The sequence below is a fragment of the Coturnix japonica genome, chromosome 5 (assembly GCF_054131305.1).
Source record: "Coturnix japonica strain WE chromosome 5, WE-NBRP24, whole genome shotgun sequence".
NCBI classification, from domain to species: Eukaryota; Metazoa; Chordata; class Aves; order Galliformes; family Phasianidae; genus Coturnix; species Coturnix japonica.
Window position 1 is genome coordinate 2,760,007 of NC_140667.1, and position 16,005 is coordinate 2,776,011.

The 16,005-nt window shown below is 45.4% G+C and overlaps 1 protein-coding gene across 9 annotated transcripts in view; it reads right to left on the minus strand.

Moving 5' to 3' along the window:
• Window positions 1-16,005, minus strand: part of CCDC9B (coiled-coil domain containing 9B) — a 33,265-nt gene that overhangs the window by 15,170 nt on the left and 2,090 nt on the right. For 4 of the 9 annotated variants that reach the window (XR_014946883.1, XR_014946881.1, XM_015863270.2 and 1 more), the window contains exons 2-6: window positions 14,358-14,471; window positions 13,135-13,239; window positions 12,331-12,393; window positions 11,790-11,954; window positions 5,360-5,509 (exon numbers count right to left, since the gene is read on the minus strand). Coding sequence is in view for 5 of the 9 variants with exons in the window: in XM_015863270.2 (XP_015718756.1) it covers window positions 5,360-5,509; window positions 11,790-11,954; window positions 12,331-12,393; window positions 13,135-13,239; window positions 14,358-14,471 (597 nt within the window). In the remaining 4 variants the exon portion in view is untranslated. Of the gene's footprint in view, window positions 1-5,359; window positions 5,510-11,789; window positions 11,955-12,330; window positions 12,394-12,876; window positions 13,240-14,357; window positions 14,472-16,005 lie in introns of all 9 variants that reach the window. The other 5 variants (XR_014946884.1, XR_014946882.1, XM_015863272.3 and 2 more) reach the window with 3 other exon arrangements.

The window sequence follows — 16,005 nt, forward strand, 5'->3', positions numbered from 1 at the left end:
AGGCTGTGCTGGGAACAGTGTGCTTCTGCTTGTCTGCAGCCCAGCACAGTTTGACTTCAGCTCTGGCTCTGCCAAAGAGAAATGAAGAGTGAGCCTGCGCCCAGGAAACGTGCTGGAAAATGGGCAGAGGGACAGCACTGCAGCTTGTGAGAAGCAGGAAGACGCAGCTGCTGCGCGGCTGGCCAAGCTGGAGGCTGTCCCGTTTTGGGCACCACAAATTGTTCTGTTCCAGGGACAGTGTGCAACTCTCCATCCTTTTATACCTCCCTCTGCTCAAAGCCGGGCTGCCTTGTTCCTTAGCTGGTTTCTATTTTTGCTTCTCAAAGGACTCTGTGGAAAACAGAACCAAAAAAATCTGGTTCTTTTCTACCAGAAAAGCAGGTCTGAACTGTGCAGGTCAGAAAACACACTTAGCTTGGCTTTTGCACTGGCTCAGGAGCAGATTTTTGCATTTTCTCCACTCTGCCCCAAAGCCACTGTTAGCCTGTTATGACACACCCAGGCCACAGGGAAACAAAACATGTTTTTCTCCTCCTTCCTCTTCTCCACCCCCAAAATGATGAAATATGACAATGACATTATTGACTCCTCGTTTAACTGTTCCTGCCCAGCTAGGGAGGAGACGTGAGGAGAAAATAAAAGCCCAAAGCAGAGAAGATTACATTTATTTCTCCTAAGGATTCCTAAATCCCTCAGCCCCAGGTTGGTGAGGGAGGCTTGCAGCTCAGGTCCCTCACTGGGCAGGATTTGCAAACCTACCTCTTTTTTTCCCCATCTCTTGTGAAAGATCTGCCTACTAACTGTGAGGTCTGTAGGGAGTTGAAGGCTTTCCAGCCACCCTCCCTACCTGTCTCTGCCTCTAATCTGCAGTGTAAAAGTGTTTTCTCCTGCTGCAGGTTTGGTGAGCAAGCACAGAGTCAGGCTCACCTGCTTGAGTCCCGAAAACAGCTTTTGTGCTTCTTGATTACAGTCATTTTTGATACGTCATCATGGAAAACTAAAAGGACAATTTAAAAGACCTTAAACTGTTACGGCTGTCTATTTACAAGATGATTTTCAACCTGCTAATTAACCATTGTGTTCCACTGGTCCTGTGCTGCTGGCTTACAGCCCTAATGATCCTGAAACACTGCCAGAGCATGGGAAAACTAGGGCTAAACATCAGGCATTATCCCTGGTCCTGTGTGCAGAAAGAGCCCCAGTGATGGCAGATTTAGGGGTATGCAGGCAGAGGTGGGAAGAGAAGTCTCAGTTGTGTGATCTCTAAGCCAGCAGCAGAACTGGAGGCTGTGATGCTGTATCAGTAGAGCAATGTGCTCAGATTGGCTTGTCCTGCAAAGAGACAGGATGATTTGGTCCCCCCTGACATGTGATAACAGAACTATCCTATGATAGCCATCCCATGATAGCTGAACAATTTGGGGGTGGAAGTGAAGTTTATTTTGTGGATTAACAACTAATAAAAGGGTAGAAAACGGAAAGTGGCAAGAAAATGTAATTTCCTGTAGCTGAAGATTAGCAGGGGTGTGCCACTGGAACATGTGCTGCTCAACATGCTCATAAATGGTCTGGAAAAGTAACCGAATAGAGAGATGACAGTTTGCTGGTAGTACTAAATCATCCAGGGCAAGGAATGTAATCTGCTAGGAAAGAGCTGAAAAAGATCTCTTGATATTGAATGCCTGCATCATAAAATTACAGATGAAATTAAGTATCACTAATGCAAAGGAACTCACGTGGAGAAAAACGCTCCTTCTTTAATACATATGCACACAGCGGTGAAGTGTGAGCTATGATTACCACTCAAGAATAAAATGTTGGTGTTATTGTGAGTAGCTCTCTGAAAATGTTAGCTCAATTATTCGGGGGGGGGGGGTGTAAGAAAAAGAAAAGAAAGCAAAGAAAAAGCAAAATTGTTTGGACAAGAATAGAGAACAAGCCAGAAACATCGCTGTATTACTGAGTACATTCACAATGAGCCTACAGCTTGAATACCACATACAGTTCTGGTCCTCTTATGTTAAAAGGATACAGTAAAAGCTAAAAAGGTGCAAAGGAGGCACAACAGGGGTGATCCAAAATACTGGACTACTTCCTCAGCAGACATGTCTAAGCAGGGCTGGACTCCTAAGCCTGCAGAAGACATGGCAGAAGGGAGATGTGAAACAGGTCAGTGAAATCGTATGTAGTCTGAAAAAGAGAACAGGGGAAGAAAGACACATCAAAGAGGAAGATGCTGCTCCTGGCAGAGAACTTGGGGGCTGGTGAGTGAAGGAGGTGAGGAACAACTGCAGACATCCCTGGTTTGCTCATTCTGAGCCCCTGTGCTGCTGCAGCAAACACTTAGAGCATATAGTGCTTCATGAGCTCCTCTGCAGTGCTGGAGTGGCTTTGGGTTGCAGAGGAACCAGCTCTCTTTATCAGCTTTCCTGTAATGATGCTGTGCTCAGCAGCTCTGTGTTGCTCACATGCCTATTGCCATCAAAGCTCGGGAGGCAAAGGAACACTAAAGCCCCCTTTATGCAGGGGGAAACTGGAGGTTTGTGGATGCCATGATCAGCACCGGTGGGATTTGCCCTCCATTTCCAAAGTGGGTTGCTGTATTCAACATCCATGTGACGCACAGCGAGCTCTGCAGGCTAACATTACTTAATAAAGGTTTAATCCATTTGGGTATTACTAATTCTGATCTGCCCTCTGCGTTGCAGTCTTCCGGTGCCTTGTGGAGAAACTCATTGCTCTGAGGCACAGTACATGAAATCAGTCTCGCCTGGGATCATTTATTTCAAGCACTATTTTCAAGCATTATTTCAAGCTGGTATGATGTGTGAGATGCCAATGTAACCTGTCACTTTGGGGCCCATCTGCTTTCGTCACTGATCTCAGGAAAACATTGACAAAGTGCAAATGGATGGAAGTAGCTTGTAGAGATGATTGGGAAACCCAAACACTTAGCTCTCATTTAGCCACTTCCTTTGAGTTGAAAGGTGCCTGTGCACTGAGAGCTCTTTTATGCCCCAAAGTCACACATTTAAAATACTAATAAAAGGTATCTTTGTTAGCTACAGAAGATAGCTAACTGCCTGCTGTCCCAGTGCATGATTCCTGAAAGCACACTGTCTTCCAGGGAGCTGCAAGCTCCCCTTCTGTTCTCTGTGAGCTCCTGAGAGGCTGGGGGAGGTATGATGCCAAGCTCAGGAATTGAAAGCAGGGCACAATTTTCTTGTGTGCCAGAAGGAAGCGTGATGCTATTGCTAAATGAATCTTGCCAATGACGTTGGTCCAAGACTGCTGTTGAGCCAGAATATCTGTCCTGCCAGAAGACCAGGTGACCAAGGAAAACTGATCTTTCCTTTTACTCTTAGTAACAATGAGGGCATGCGCTGCTCCTTGGTACTCTTGATTGATAGTTAGATTTATATCAAGCCCCCGTGGCTTCCCTGTGCTCCTGACAGAGATCCTTTCCTTGACCATCCAAAGCACAGAGGCACTGAATGTCTCTATACAATGCCTTTCCCTGCAGACATCAGCAGCTGGTAACCTCTCTCACAGCCCACTGTTACTAGAAGCATGCTGGGGCTTTGGTCCTACCTTCTGCCAGCTGAGTGACTGGCTTTGGATTAAGGAAGAAGAAAAGGAAACACTTCAAATGAACTTTGGTGTCTGAGGAGCAGCAGCATGGAGTTGTTTGCATTCCTAGGGATTATTAGGATTACATTCTAGCCCAAGCTGTGTGAAGGAGACCACTGTGGCTACATACAATTGAGGAAAGGCAGGACAACAGTTACACGAGCTCGTTGTACTGCTACATGGAGGTAATTGCATTCATTGAGAATGAATTTAAATGAATGAGCTAGATGAATGGCAGCACAGTGGGACCTGAAGTTATCAAGAGTAAAACACAATCTCTGCTCAATCATCAAAATCAGATCTACCAGTCATTAGGGACATCACACCCTCCTTGCCCATCTAAGTCTCAAAGCCTCAGATTCATGTAAAGAGTTGTTGGCAGACATGGCTTTAAGCTAGCACAATTGTAGGCCTACTCTCACACACTCTGAATCTAACCACTTCGTGATTAACATAAGCAAGGCATCACCAAAACCACAGATTACAGAATATGCAGACGTTCAGCCTCAAATTTCGCGTTCCATAGTAAATGAGTTAATACCTTTTCCAGGGCTGTCCTTTAAAATCACTTTTTAAACAGAGTTCAGGGTCTGAAATAAAAACGTAGGCACTACTATTTTCTTCTAGCATGATCCCAGACCTGATGACCTCAGAGATAAAAACTTAAACAAGCCCAGCAAGAGCCAAAGTGGAGAGATTTGCCATGAGTGACACAGAATTACATCTGACAGCCTGAAGGATAGCTACAGCACAGGAACAGTCAGGTCAGCCTCAGCCCATCATCATATTTAGATCCCTGATGCCCTGACTGAACCAAGTGACAGCAGCAATGTGAACCTGTGGTGAATCACTAAGCACCAGTGGCCAACATGAGATTGATGGCACTCAAAGAGCTGCTTGGTAGTCATGAGAAAGGAGCTCATGAACTTTCAGAGTTTCAAAGGAAACTCTGGGGAGGAGGAGAAGCTGAAGATTAACATGGGCAGCTAACAGATGGGTGGCTGCTGTCCCAGAGATGGCACTGCATAGGTCTCCCAGTGTTCCTGGGTGTGTTTGGCAGCTACTTTAAGTGTTGTTTTCCTTCATAGTTCTTGCTGACCCTGTTTGCTGCAGGCATTCTTACTTATCTGAGCAAACTCTTGAATAGGAAAATGCCACATGCCTCCGTGTGTGTAAAGAGGAAGGTATTTGCAAGGAAGTATTTGAAATATGTTTCAAAGATCAACAAAGTTCAGTCTGTTCACCCAGTAGGTTATGGCAAGGCACAGCAGGACTTGGTTTTAGAAGCAGGTATTGCCCAGCTCTGTTAACTTATAAGCTGTGCTGTGCATCAAGGGGCCAGGCCTTTGACTGACAGCCTACTCTATGGCCCTAAAAAGAAGGTGGTAAGAGAGGCAGGACTCATTTGTGAGATTCATGTCATATATCCGGCAATGCTTTCATCGATTCTCCTGAAACAGCACCTGGTATTTCTTAGGGATCCTGTGTATTTAAGAGCCTGCTAGCTGTAGCTATGAATACAGAGAACGGAAAAAGGATTGTAGCCTTTCCCCTTCCACAGTGATCAAAACCAGAGACTTTTATATGGTAAGCTCCATACTACTAACATACAGTCTCGCCCAATGTCTTTTTGTTGTGCCAGCAACATTGTCCACATGTCACTTCTCATCCAGCAGACCTGCTGGATGCCACTGATAATTTGCAACCTAGTCATCCACAGTGTACCTACCTTTTCCTTGTTATCCATGGTGATGGCAATCTGCATTCTTCTCCCCCGGCGGACAGCCACCAAGTGATCTGTTTCTTCTTCACTCAGGTCTGGCATCCTGCCTGGACCAGGGAAGCACTCAGTGCGCTTCTCACTGACAATTCGTTTGCCCTGAAAAAGACAGGTTGAGTTTACCACACCACCATTAGCTCTATCCATTTCCCTTCCTGTACCCAGACTGCACAGGTCTGACAGAACAGAAACACAAGCCAGGTCTCTTGGTTTGTAAAGCTGTCACCCAACAAAATGTGAGGCTGCACTGGAGCAGAACCTACAGGATAAGATAGGAAGGAAATAGTGGTGTTCTCTCCACTCCTGTCTGCAAAGCAGCCACCACTCTGAAGTGCACCAACCCCTGATAATTTGTCACCTTTGTAATCACTGTGCATGTCTATTTCTGGAATAATTTATTCAACAGAAGAAAAGTTGAGAAAACAGATCTATAAATCCTTGAACAAGGACAGTTTACTCCTTTCAGATATTATTATTTCCAGCTGTTTGTATCAGTTCATGTCTTTAATGCATGGATTTACATCTGGTTCTTATTTTGTTAACTATCCTTGAAGCCAGTGGAGTCGTTGCCAGTGCCCTCAGCCATCACTTCCACAAAATGAGTACATCTTTTGTGCAAAAATACAGATTTTTTTCTCATTTAAAAGTATTACCTTTTGGTTCCATCATGTGTCTTTTTGTTTCTGCCTGGCACGGAAATGAAAGACTCAGTAAGTCATCTCCATCTTTATCTCTGAGTTATTTCTTTTCATCTGAGTGACTTCTCTGCTTGATCTTACCTGAGTTCACCCCTCAGAAGCATCCCTCTCTAAAGGATTTCCTTCTGATTTTCTCCCTGGACTTCTACAAATACCAGACGCTTGATTTCAATAGATCTCAAAGTCTCAAAGGTTCTCAAATTCTCCTAGTAAATTGCTGTGAAACTTGGGAACTCTTTGTTGCTATGAACTTGTTTTCAAAAACAAACAGAACACACTGACCTCAGATTCGTATGGAAGTCTTGGAAGCATCTATGAATTTGCTTTGAAATATGATTTCAAGATGTCTTGCATTAGCCTCATCTCCACTTGGCTCTGCTAGAAGTACAGATGTTAGCATGGAGGCAGCCTTAGTGTAGACAGCTTCCATAAGCAAGACCTTTTTTATTGCTCAATCAAGAGAACAGGCAATTGTTTAAACATGGAGTACAACTGTCCTAGCATCTACCATGGTTAGGCAGCCATCAGTGATCAGAGGATGTTGGTTTTTATGAGCCTGAGAGCAGCAATGAAGGAAAGACCATGGGCTCCAGGAGAGCAGATTTGGCTTGTTTGGGTAGCTTGTACACAGGATGCTGAGGACACAAGTCTTGAAGGGGAAAAGAACTCAGGAGACCTGACTGGTTTTCATACACCAAGCTGGAGAATATAATTAAGGACTTCCTGTTGTGCAAGAAAATGCAGGTGTGGTAAGAAGCAAGCAGGGAGCTCCTGCTTGAACTTAAATGTGTGAAGGGCGTATGTGGGAGGTGGGAAGGGACAGGCTCCCAAAGAAGAATGTTTTAGCAGTGCTTGGGCATGCAGGAATGGGGTCAGGAAAGCCAAAGTTCAGCTGGGATTGAAGCCAGTGAGAGATGAGTCAGCAAGAAGGACTTCTGTACGTACATCAGCAGCAAAAGAAGATGTTGGCCTGGGATGCGAAATGTGGTGAGCAACTTAGTGCTGCAGAAGGGAATAAAGTACTCTAGGCCTTCTTTGACTTAGTCTGTTGGCAAGATTTGCCAGACTTCTCTCAGATGTACTCAAAGGGCAAGGAATGGACCTGATGTTGGGAGCCTGCTTTGGCTGGGGGGTTGGACTAGATGATGTCTAGAGCTCTCTTCCAACCCCTACAGTTCTGTGATTCTGTGACACAAGCAGCCACAATGACAGTAGTCAAACCCTTGAAAACCAAGCCCAAAGCAGCTGTGAAATCTTCCAGTGCTGGAGAGGTTCAGAACTTGACTAGACTCAGCCTTAAGCAACTATTAAACTAGAGGCATGCTTTTAACAGGGGATAGGAGTAGAAGACCTCCAGATGTTCCATCCCACAACTGCCTGGGTTCTAACGCTGTGTTCCAGCTTTTAGACTGCCTCAGCTTTGAAGTAAAACCTGTTTAGGTGTGTACATGCACGTATCCACAACTTCATGTGTACAAATGCATATTATTGTGTCTGTTTTGTTCAGCCTGCAGCTTTTATACAACAACTAGATAGTACAGACCAGAATTCGGGATCAGCCAGCCACAAAGCTTGTAGTTGTTACGTCTTGGCCTTTCAGCAGCACCTGCTTCTGAATGACTGAGTCACATCATGTCCAGGGGTGGTGTATTTCTGTTGCCAGAACTATTGGCTAATTCAAACAGAGGATGCTTTAAAACTAAAAATAATGCTTCAAATCCTTTTCATATTCTGTAATTCATGTATTTTATTCCTAAATTTCAGTGAAACCGGAGACCAGAATTAGAATGGTCAGCAGAAGATTCCAGTTTGCAGTCAAAGAAACCAATGTGGCTTTTCTTTATGCTAATACAAACCAATACTAATAGTCATGGGTAAAAAAATTAACCTTCTGAATTGACTATTTTGGTCTTGTATTTCAGACCACAGAGCTGGACTGGCTAACTTGAAGCTGTAAATCTCTCTTGCCATCCCCTTTGGGTTCATGGAGCAACATCTGTAGCCACTGCAGTATTCTCTGGTCTCACTCATGTTGGCAGTTGTGCTGAGGTGACTTCAGGAACACAGAATTAACACGGTCATTTTAGGAATACACTATTCAGTACTAATGGGCAATGACTGTTTTAATCTTGTGATAAACACAGGAAAAAGAAGTTTTATTTAACTCTTCCTTTACAGACTATGTAAACAGCTATCTCTTATACAATAGCTTGCCAAGTTATGCTAACCAAATCACGTGTCTTCCAGATACACGAACAAACATTTCCCATTGCAATGAAAAGGAAGTGAAAATTAAATCTTGTTAGCTGCTCTGAAAACCTAAGCATTCCTATTGAAACACGGTCCCACAGCTAGTGAGGATGAAGTAGAAAACATCCTTGTGTGTGCTTCACAGTTCTCCTATATAAGGGAAACCAAACAGTTTCTTGTGCCTCAAGACATGGAAGAAAAGTGCTTAGCAGTTTTTTGAAGCCCCTTACATATGACTGGTCCCCAGCTTAACCACAGCAATGCCAGTGGAGTCACAAAAGGGACAAAACCAGCCATCCCTGCTATAGGAATAGGCATGTACAAGACTGTTTTCTCTCTTTTCTCTCCCCACAACTTGTCTTCTCCTTAAAACCTGTTCCTCGCTTATGTCTGTTGGGAGAAGAATTCCATAAAGAAATCTGGGCAATTGCCCAAGGCAATCTGTAAAATAATCTTCTGTGAAAGAATCTCTGTCTTTTCCTCAGCTTCTGCTTCCCCGGCATCAACCCGCAAGCCAAGGAGGCTGCCCACTGCCACTGAGGAACTCTGCAGACCAAGCAATGCACTGCTGCTTCCTCGGGAGGCAAACAGAGATGGCATTCTCCCACTATAACAGCAAAGCTTTTGGGAATCACAGGAATTACTCATTTTAGACCTTCAGAATAAGGCTGAATCCTGCATGACTAATGTATCCGGGGAAGAGCTGAGAGCTACTGGGAACCTCTGAAGGCAGCTGGATATACAACGCCTTGCAGAACAGGCACTGAACTGCTTGCTGTCCTGCCTCCCTGCCCTAGTTCTAGCATGAATTCTAGCTGCACCCAAGAGCTCTTTTAGGTGTTTAGGTGGCAATGGACCTGTTCTTTGAACAAATAACATGGTCACCAATAACTCTTCCCAGGGATACTGAGCACTGGGTGGGTATGGTTGAAAGCTGGCTTTGTCACTTGCTATATGAGAAAGTCCTTCCTGAGTATGGATACAGGCCAGGAGTATAGACAACAGCAAAGCCTCTACCCAAAATCATAACAAAAATAAACAGTGCAGAGGAGCTTGTATCCAAATACTGTAGATGAGACTGATGCTCCAAAGTGTGTTACTGGATTTGCAGGTCATTAGATACTAAAAATCACAGTAGGAAAGTTGGCATGTTGGCAAAGCCATTAAACCCTGCAGTTTTTTGAACAGATGGCAGAGCAGCCCAAGAGGCTGATACAGGAAATACCTATTTAGCAGAGCTGTGTTAGTTGGGCATAAGCAGGAGTGGGAGACCACTGGCTTTTTTAGGAAATATATTTTCCTCCTCCCCCTGCATGTTACTTTTAGCTAAAACGGGTTGCCTGAAGACACATTCTGCTTAACATGCCAACACATCTTTTGCTTGTTTACTATTTTAAGAACATCAGTGATTTCCTAGATTACTTGTACCACACTGGGGAATCCTGGCTGTCAGTGGGCTAGCTCCCAGAGCAAGGGAGATGAGGAAAGAGCCCATGCACAGCCAACGGGAACAAAGAGAGGAGTCCAAATGGAAAGCAGTGGCTGGAAAAGCCACTGGAAAGTGGAAAGCCAGTCCCTGCACCCTCTCTCCCTGTGTGAGATCTGAGACTCCAGCACTGGCTGTTTGGTTGCAGCCACACAAAGCCACTTTGCTTTCCCTGTAGCTGTTTGATGAGGATCCATAAATCAAGAAGTGCCTCTCTTAGGTCAGACGCATGCCCTAGATGGCAAAGGTAGTGTTAAAAATGTGCACCTGAGGGGCTGTCAGGAAAAAAAAGAAAATATAAGAAAGAAAGAGGTCTGTATTTTCAGAAGAAAAATCTCACTGGCCGTGCTGAAAAACACTGGTGCAGAGTTTAAGGCAGCAAAATGATACAGCTGTCAGCATTATGCACTAATATAAATCCCCACCTAGGACTTGAGTTCTGAGCTGTAGATTAGGAAAGGGCTCCGGGGGACTTAGGCTGTCTGTGAGAGCCTTTCATTCTGCAAATGTAATTACTTCAGATATAAGTCATCCCCTTCGCTCTCCCCCCAGCTACGTGGCCATGGGGAAAACTCTTAAATATTTCACTGCTAAATTCACTTGGTAATGAAGGTGGTTAGATGTCTACGTGCCCTCTATCCTAAGGAAAAAAAAGCACTTCTTTCTTTTACATCAGAAGGTGGTTTGGTTCTTATGGAATGTGATTTTGTTTGAAAGGGATGTTTGCACTACTGGTTATCTATCTGGAATGAAGGAAATGAGAGACCTCAGCCTCTTTTCTCCTGAAAATTCATCCTGAAAGGTACATTATTTCCAACATGATTCGGTTCCTTCAAGGTAACATATAATGACTTTGTAATGGCGCAGTGATTGTGGCCTATTTCTTCATGGAAATAAATGGTAGCGAGGTCAGAGAGAAACAAAAATTAAAAGGAATTCAAGGCACAGCATTGGAAAAATATTTTCAAGCTGCTTCAGATGGAGTAAATGGCTCCATGCCTTTTGTTTACAGCCAAGGTTTTCAGCACTCCTACCCTAAACCTCCCGGGCAGCAGGAAGGGTGAGGTTGCACTTCATTACCCTGGGAAATGTCTTTGGCTTGGACCTCCCTTCAAAAAAGCCCTCTCTGATTTTGTGGGCCAAGCATGTTGCTGAGCCTAAAAGAGGCTCCAGGGGAGCAACATTTGCTGCCACTGTTTCCTTTACACTGTGCTGCTGTGAAAAGGAATGGGCTGATCTCATCCACTCTGGTGTGGATGGCTGAGGATCTGCATCCCCTTCACACTGACACAGACCTCACAAATGGGGCCATGCTCATCTTGGCACTGTGTCTCCAGGTATCTCACTGGTATCTTCTTAGTGCTAATCAATAAATGGATAACATTGTTTCTTGTACTCTTCTGGAATATATTAAATGGTGAGAAGTTCCACTCATAGCAACAATCTCCCTCCAGAGACTCACTAAGAGCTTCCCTGTGCTCCCACATGGGTGCGTCTGTTCATGCAGATCATACAAATTTCCAGTGAATGTGGCATTTCTGATCCTTGTTCCTATTTATCTCAGTGGCCAAACCCAATAACTCCAGCAAGAACATGGTCACTCCTCCGGGATACTCCACCGGTGACCCCAGTGAGAAATGAGATGACTGATCTCAGAAAGGGCTGTGCACGGTGGGTGGAACCTCTGGGAGCTTTATCAAGGCCTGGGGGCTGATTCCAGTGAATCAGACATACAGAGAAAAACAAAAGGCATGGCACCTCGAGTTGAAGACTGAGGCTGCACTGAGGGATCAAGAAATGAGAGGAAAGGAGTGAGAGGGAAGCTGTTCTCTTCAGAGAGAAGACACTGGGGGACACGCTGAGCAGAAAGCTCAGATGAGGAGGAACAGAAGCCCCTTTGTAAGATAGAGACTGCAGTGTAAGAGGAATCCTCTTCCTTGCTCACCTTAGCTTTGTTGTCCATGGTAACAGCTAGCTGCATCCTCTTCCCCATTCTGAATGTGAACATATGATCTGCTTCCTCCTCCTCCTCCTCCTCTTCCTCACTGCCGATGCCAAATCCAGTGCTCACAGGGCCGGGGCTCTTTTTCTCACTCACAACCCTTTTGTCCTGGAAAATGAAGCACTTCAGTTAGCAAATCCAAGCCCCTCAGCTCACCAGTGCACTCTCCCTCCCCAAACACCCCTGCACACAAGCAGGGCAGACCAGTTATGGAATGGTAGGCCTTGCCCTGGGAAAGCTTTCTGTGCATGGCACTGTGCTGTGACATTCCTGCAGAACAAGGGGCTGATTGTCTGCTCAGCAGCAAAACCCACAATTACAGTGGGCATGGAAAATCCTTTGCACTTACAAATCTGACATTTCAGACTAAAGTGTCAGAGTTTTATCTCTTTCTGCAGCACTCTGAGTTAGATCAGAAAAGTCCAAGTCCTGATGGAGATTGCCTGGGAAGCCAAGAGGACGGCTCCTGAGGGTCAGTGCTCACCATCGAGAGGGCTTGGCTATCTTGTCCATAGTGTTCAGTCTGGGTAATTGCATCTTTCAGGTCCTGTATGAGAGAAAAATGTGTGCAACAGAGCACCTCCAGAGAAAAGCAATGGCCGGGGCATGGTAAAGTAAGCAAGGCACTAGTCTGGATCTAACAGCCCAAGAGTGCTGGTGGTGCAGAAGGAGAGTGGGCCAGCTCAGTCTGGCTTTGGGATTCCCCCAGGGGCTCACACAGGACTGGCCTAGTAATTTAGCAGGCCACATACTGCCAGAAGGGGAGGATAAGGTTTGTCTGATACAGGTTTAATGCAGTCAGAAAGGATGCCTGAGACTTGTAGCATTTGCCTCAAAGCCCCCAAGTAACTACAAGCTATTTGATTGCAAGTACAAAGCCTAATGAGATCGTGATTTCACCCAGCCTGCACATATCTTCAAATGTGTTCCTGATGGCACATACACATCATACAGGTTCTGCCTATATATTTGCATCAGTTTTCACACCTGGGACCCACCGAGGGCCAAATGTAACTAACTGTTCACTTACTCACTTATTTGCATGCGTGCTCATTCTGAATGCTTGGGTACAGGTGCCTGGGCATGGCTGGAAATGAGTGGATCAGCAAACAACACTTTGGGCACTTTGAGCTTTTACACCCTTATAGGAATGTTTAGAAGCTACGTTCCATGCCTGAAAGAGTTTTGCTCTGGAAGCTGTCTCCTTCAGCAATGCCACTTGTGAAGCTCATGGAGGCAGGACTGAAGCTTGTGGTGGCTTGTGGTGAAGAGGCATTCACTCACTTACATTGTGAGCTTTGGTGATGGTAATAGTGAGTCCATCTTGCTTGGGCTTCCTGGAGGTAACAGCCATTCCCTCCTGCTCAGCTCGTTTTTTGTCCTCTTCTATTTCCTGAAACAGACACATGCTTATTATTGGCCTGTACTCAGCTGTTCACAGTGATCTGCTCTGGCATCTCTGGCTGTGATCTGATTATTAGGCAGCTTCTTCTTGAAGCCAAGCAGCTTCAGTAGGAAGGTAACATTTAATATGAGGGTGAGAGTTCCTGTATGCTTGTCACATTCAATTCATCCTATAGTTTTCCACTAGATATAATTTTTTTTGCTATGATCAAAAGATGTCCAGGATGGTTCTTCTGGTATCAAAGGAAGTACATTTTTTAAGCAAGACCCAGCATAGAGCACCACTGAACCTTTTGGTTCTTGGTCCAAGACGCAAAACATGCTCTTTGCCACTCTCAAGACTGCCCAGCCAGCCAGCAAATATTAAGCAGCCCCCAAAGCCAAGCAGTGATTGGAAAAGCCAAGAGAATATTCCAGGCAAGCCAGGGGATCCTTCTTCCAGTAGTACCTTCAGACTGTGCTAGTCTGCACTGCTGTATGCAGACAGTCAGACAAACCTAAAGAGAGCTCCAAGTTACCATAATGTCACACTGAAGACACTGAACAGTTCCTACAAGCCGGGCTGGATATGTTGTGCGGGTCACTAGGTAGATTCTCTTGGCCAAGGCCAATCAATCCAGGACCAGAAAAACCAGCATGTTTTTCTCCCCTGTGAGCTCTACAGAAACACTGGGACTGGCCTGGGACAAGCTTCAGCCCATACCACTGCCCCATGTTGGGTGAGGACAGCAAGAGGGAAGACAAATTCTCTCAGATGTCTCAGGGATGCATTATATTATATACCCAGGAGAATAAGCATGAGGCACTGGGAAGGACAGAAGGGGAAGAAGACAGTGTGTATTAGATGAAAAGATGGGAAAGCTGTGATGCAGATGGTGGAAGGGAGTAGGGTGAGAAGAAATGCTGCAGCAGGAAGGGAAGCATCAGTGAGCCTGGTTTCTAATCTGAGGAGCTGTAGCAAAGAGCAGAGTTTGGCTGACCTTCCCCAAACACTTTCCTACAAAATAATGTTATCTAACAAAGTCATCCACTGCTGACTATCCTCATGCTGTGAGTTGTGAGGTCTCCAAAACAGAACTGAGTAAAATAAGAATCAAGCAGTCTTACCTGGTATCTTCGTATAAGAGCTTCATTCTTCTTCCGCAGAGCCAGGATTTTCTTATCGAGCTCAACATCCTTCTGTTCTTTCTTCCTTAGCACAGCATCATCCACAGTGGCATCCTGAAAACATAAAGAGCAAAGTTTTTCTTAGTCATCACACTGCCCGATCCTTCTGCTTAGATTGTGGAGGGAGGTTGAATGGTCTTTTCCCACCATTTCCCCCTTTAGCCCTCCATTTAAAAGCACATCACATCTTGCAAATTGAATTCTTCCCTACAGAGTTGACCTTTTCTACTTTAGCACTTGTTTTGTTCTCCAATGAAGTAACTGGAGTGAAAAAGCAATGCTCCACGTTGATGGCTGCCAGTAACTCCAGAGTTACCACACCACTTAATGCATGAAGTAAATGACACCTCTGCCTGCTCTCAGTTCAGGTGCTCTCAGGCACACCCAGTGCACTCCATTTACATTCAGACAGCACCTTGGTTACCACAGGGGATAAGAAATCGGGTTTTAGAACTTTAGTGACAGCAACATCAAGTGAAAAGTAATGCTGATGGATATCAGCACACTGCAGCAAGCTGATCCACATCATCTAGACTGCCTGCCACTTACATGAAGAGCAAGGTGGAAAGGCTGAGATCTCCAAGGCACTACAGGTTTATTTTTAAACAGTGTGTTTGTACTCTCCTTATCAGCACGGCATCTGCATGCTGCAGAGATTTCACATTCCCTCTCCTCTGCTCACAGAGAGCTGAGTAAGACAAAAGTTGGCTTGGGGAGGGGAGGAAAGAAAACTCTTGGTTCATGAGCAAGGCACTGCATCATCTATTTTGCTGCTGTTACAGTTCTAGCCAGCAGGCTACCCACAGCCTGTCCCATGCAGAATATCTGCTGTGGGAGCACTGCTTAGCAAATCAAGCTGCTGAGTGTGATGCATATTGCCCAAAGCACAGGGAACGTTCAGAGGAAGAAACAAATGCAACAAAGCCATCATCCATCACACTACAACTAGAGGTGGCTCTCATGGTGAAGAGGCTTGTACATGCCTGTATCCTCTGGGTATATGGCATCTTCCCCAGTAATCCTATCAGCCCCACTACTGAAATCCAGAACAGCAAAGGCTGGGAAGAGCTTTCTGTACAGGCAGGAGAGGTTTTTCCTTCATTAATCACGACATGGCAGGTGCAGCCTACTTCAGGAAAGGATACGTCAGGGTCCAGTCATGGCTGCTGGGTCACAGGATCTGGGTCTGACCCTCGCCATGCCCTGGTGCCTTCCTGCCTGTGATGTCAGCCAGTCTGCCCTGGGTCTCACCTCAAGCCAACCAGTGGACTTGCAAAGCTAATTCCTGGAAAGAGAGGGCTTCTCCTGCATTCCTACCTTTTGCCTGGTCCTAATTAGGTCACCAGAGGAACAACTGGAGCACTGGAGGTCCAGAGAAAGTGCTGTCAAACAAGGCTCTTCCTCAACTGAGAGAAAAAGTGAGAAGTGGTTTTGTCCTGTGCTGGTGCAGAAGCAGCAAACTGGGCTCCTGGCAGCCCACGGTAATGCAGAAAATAATCATAGGTAGCAGGTGGGAATTTAGCCAGAGCATCACTGCTCTTCCAAAAACATTGTGGGGCTCCTGGGAACCAGGACTGCAAATCGTCTG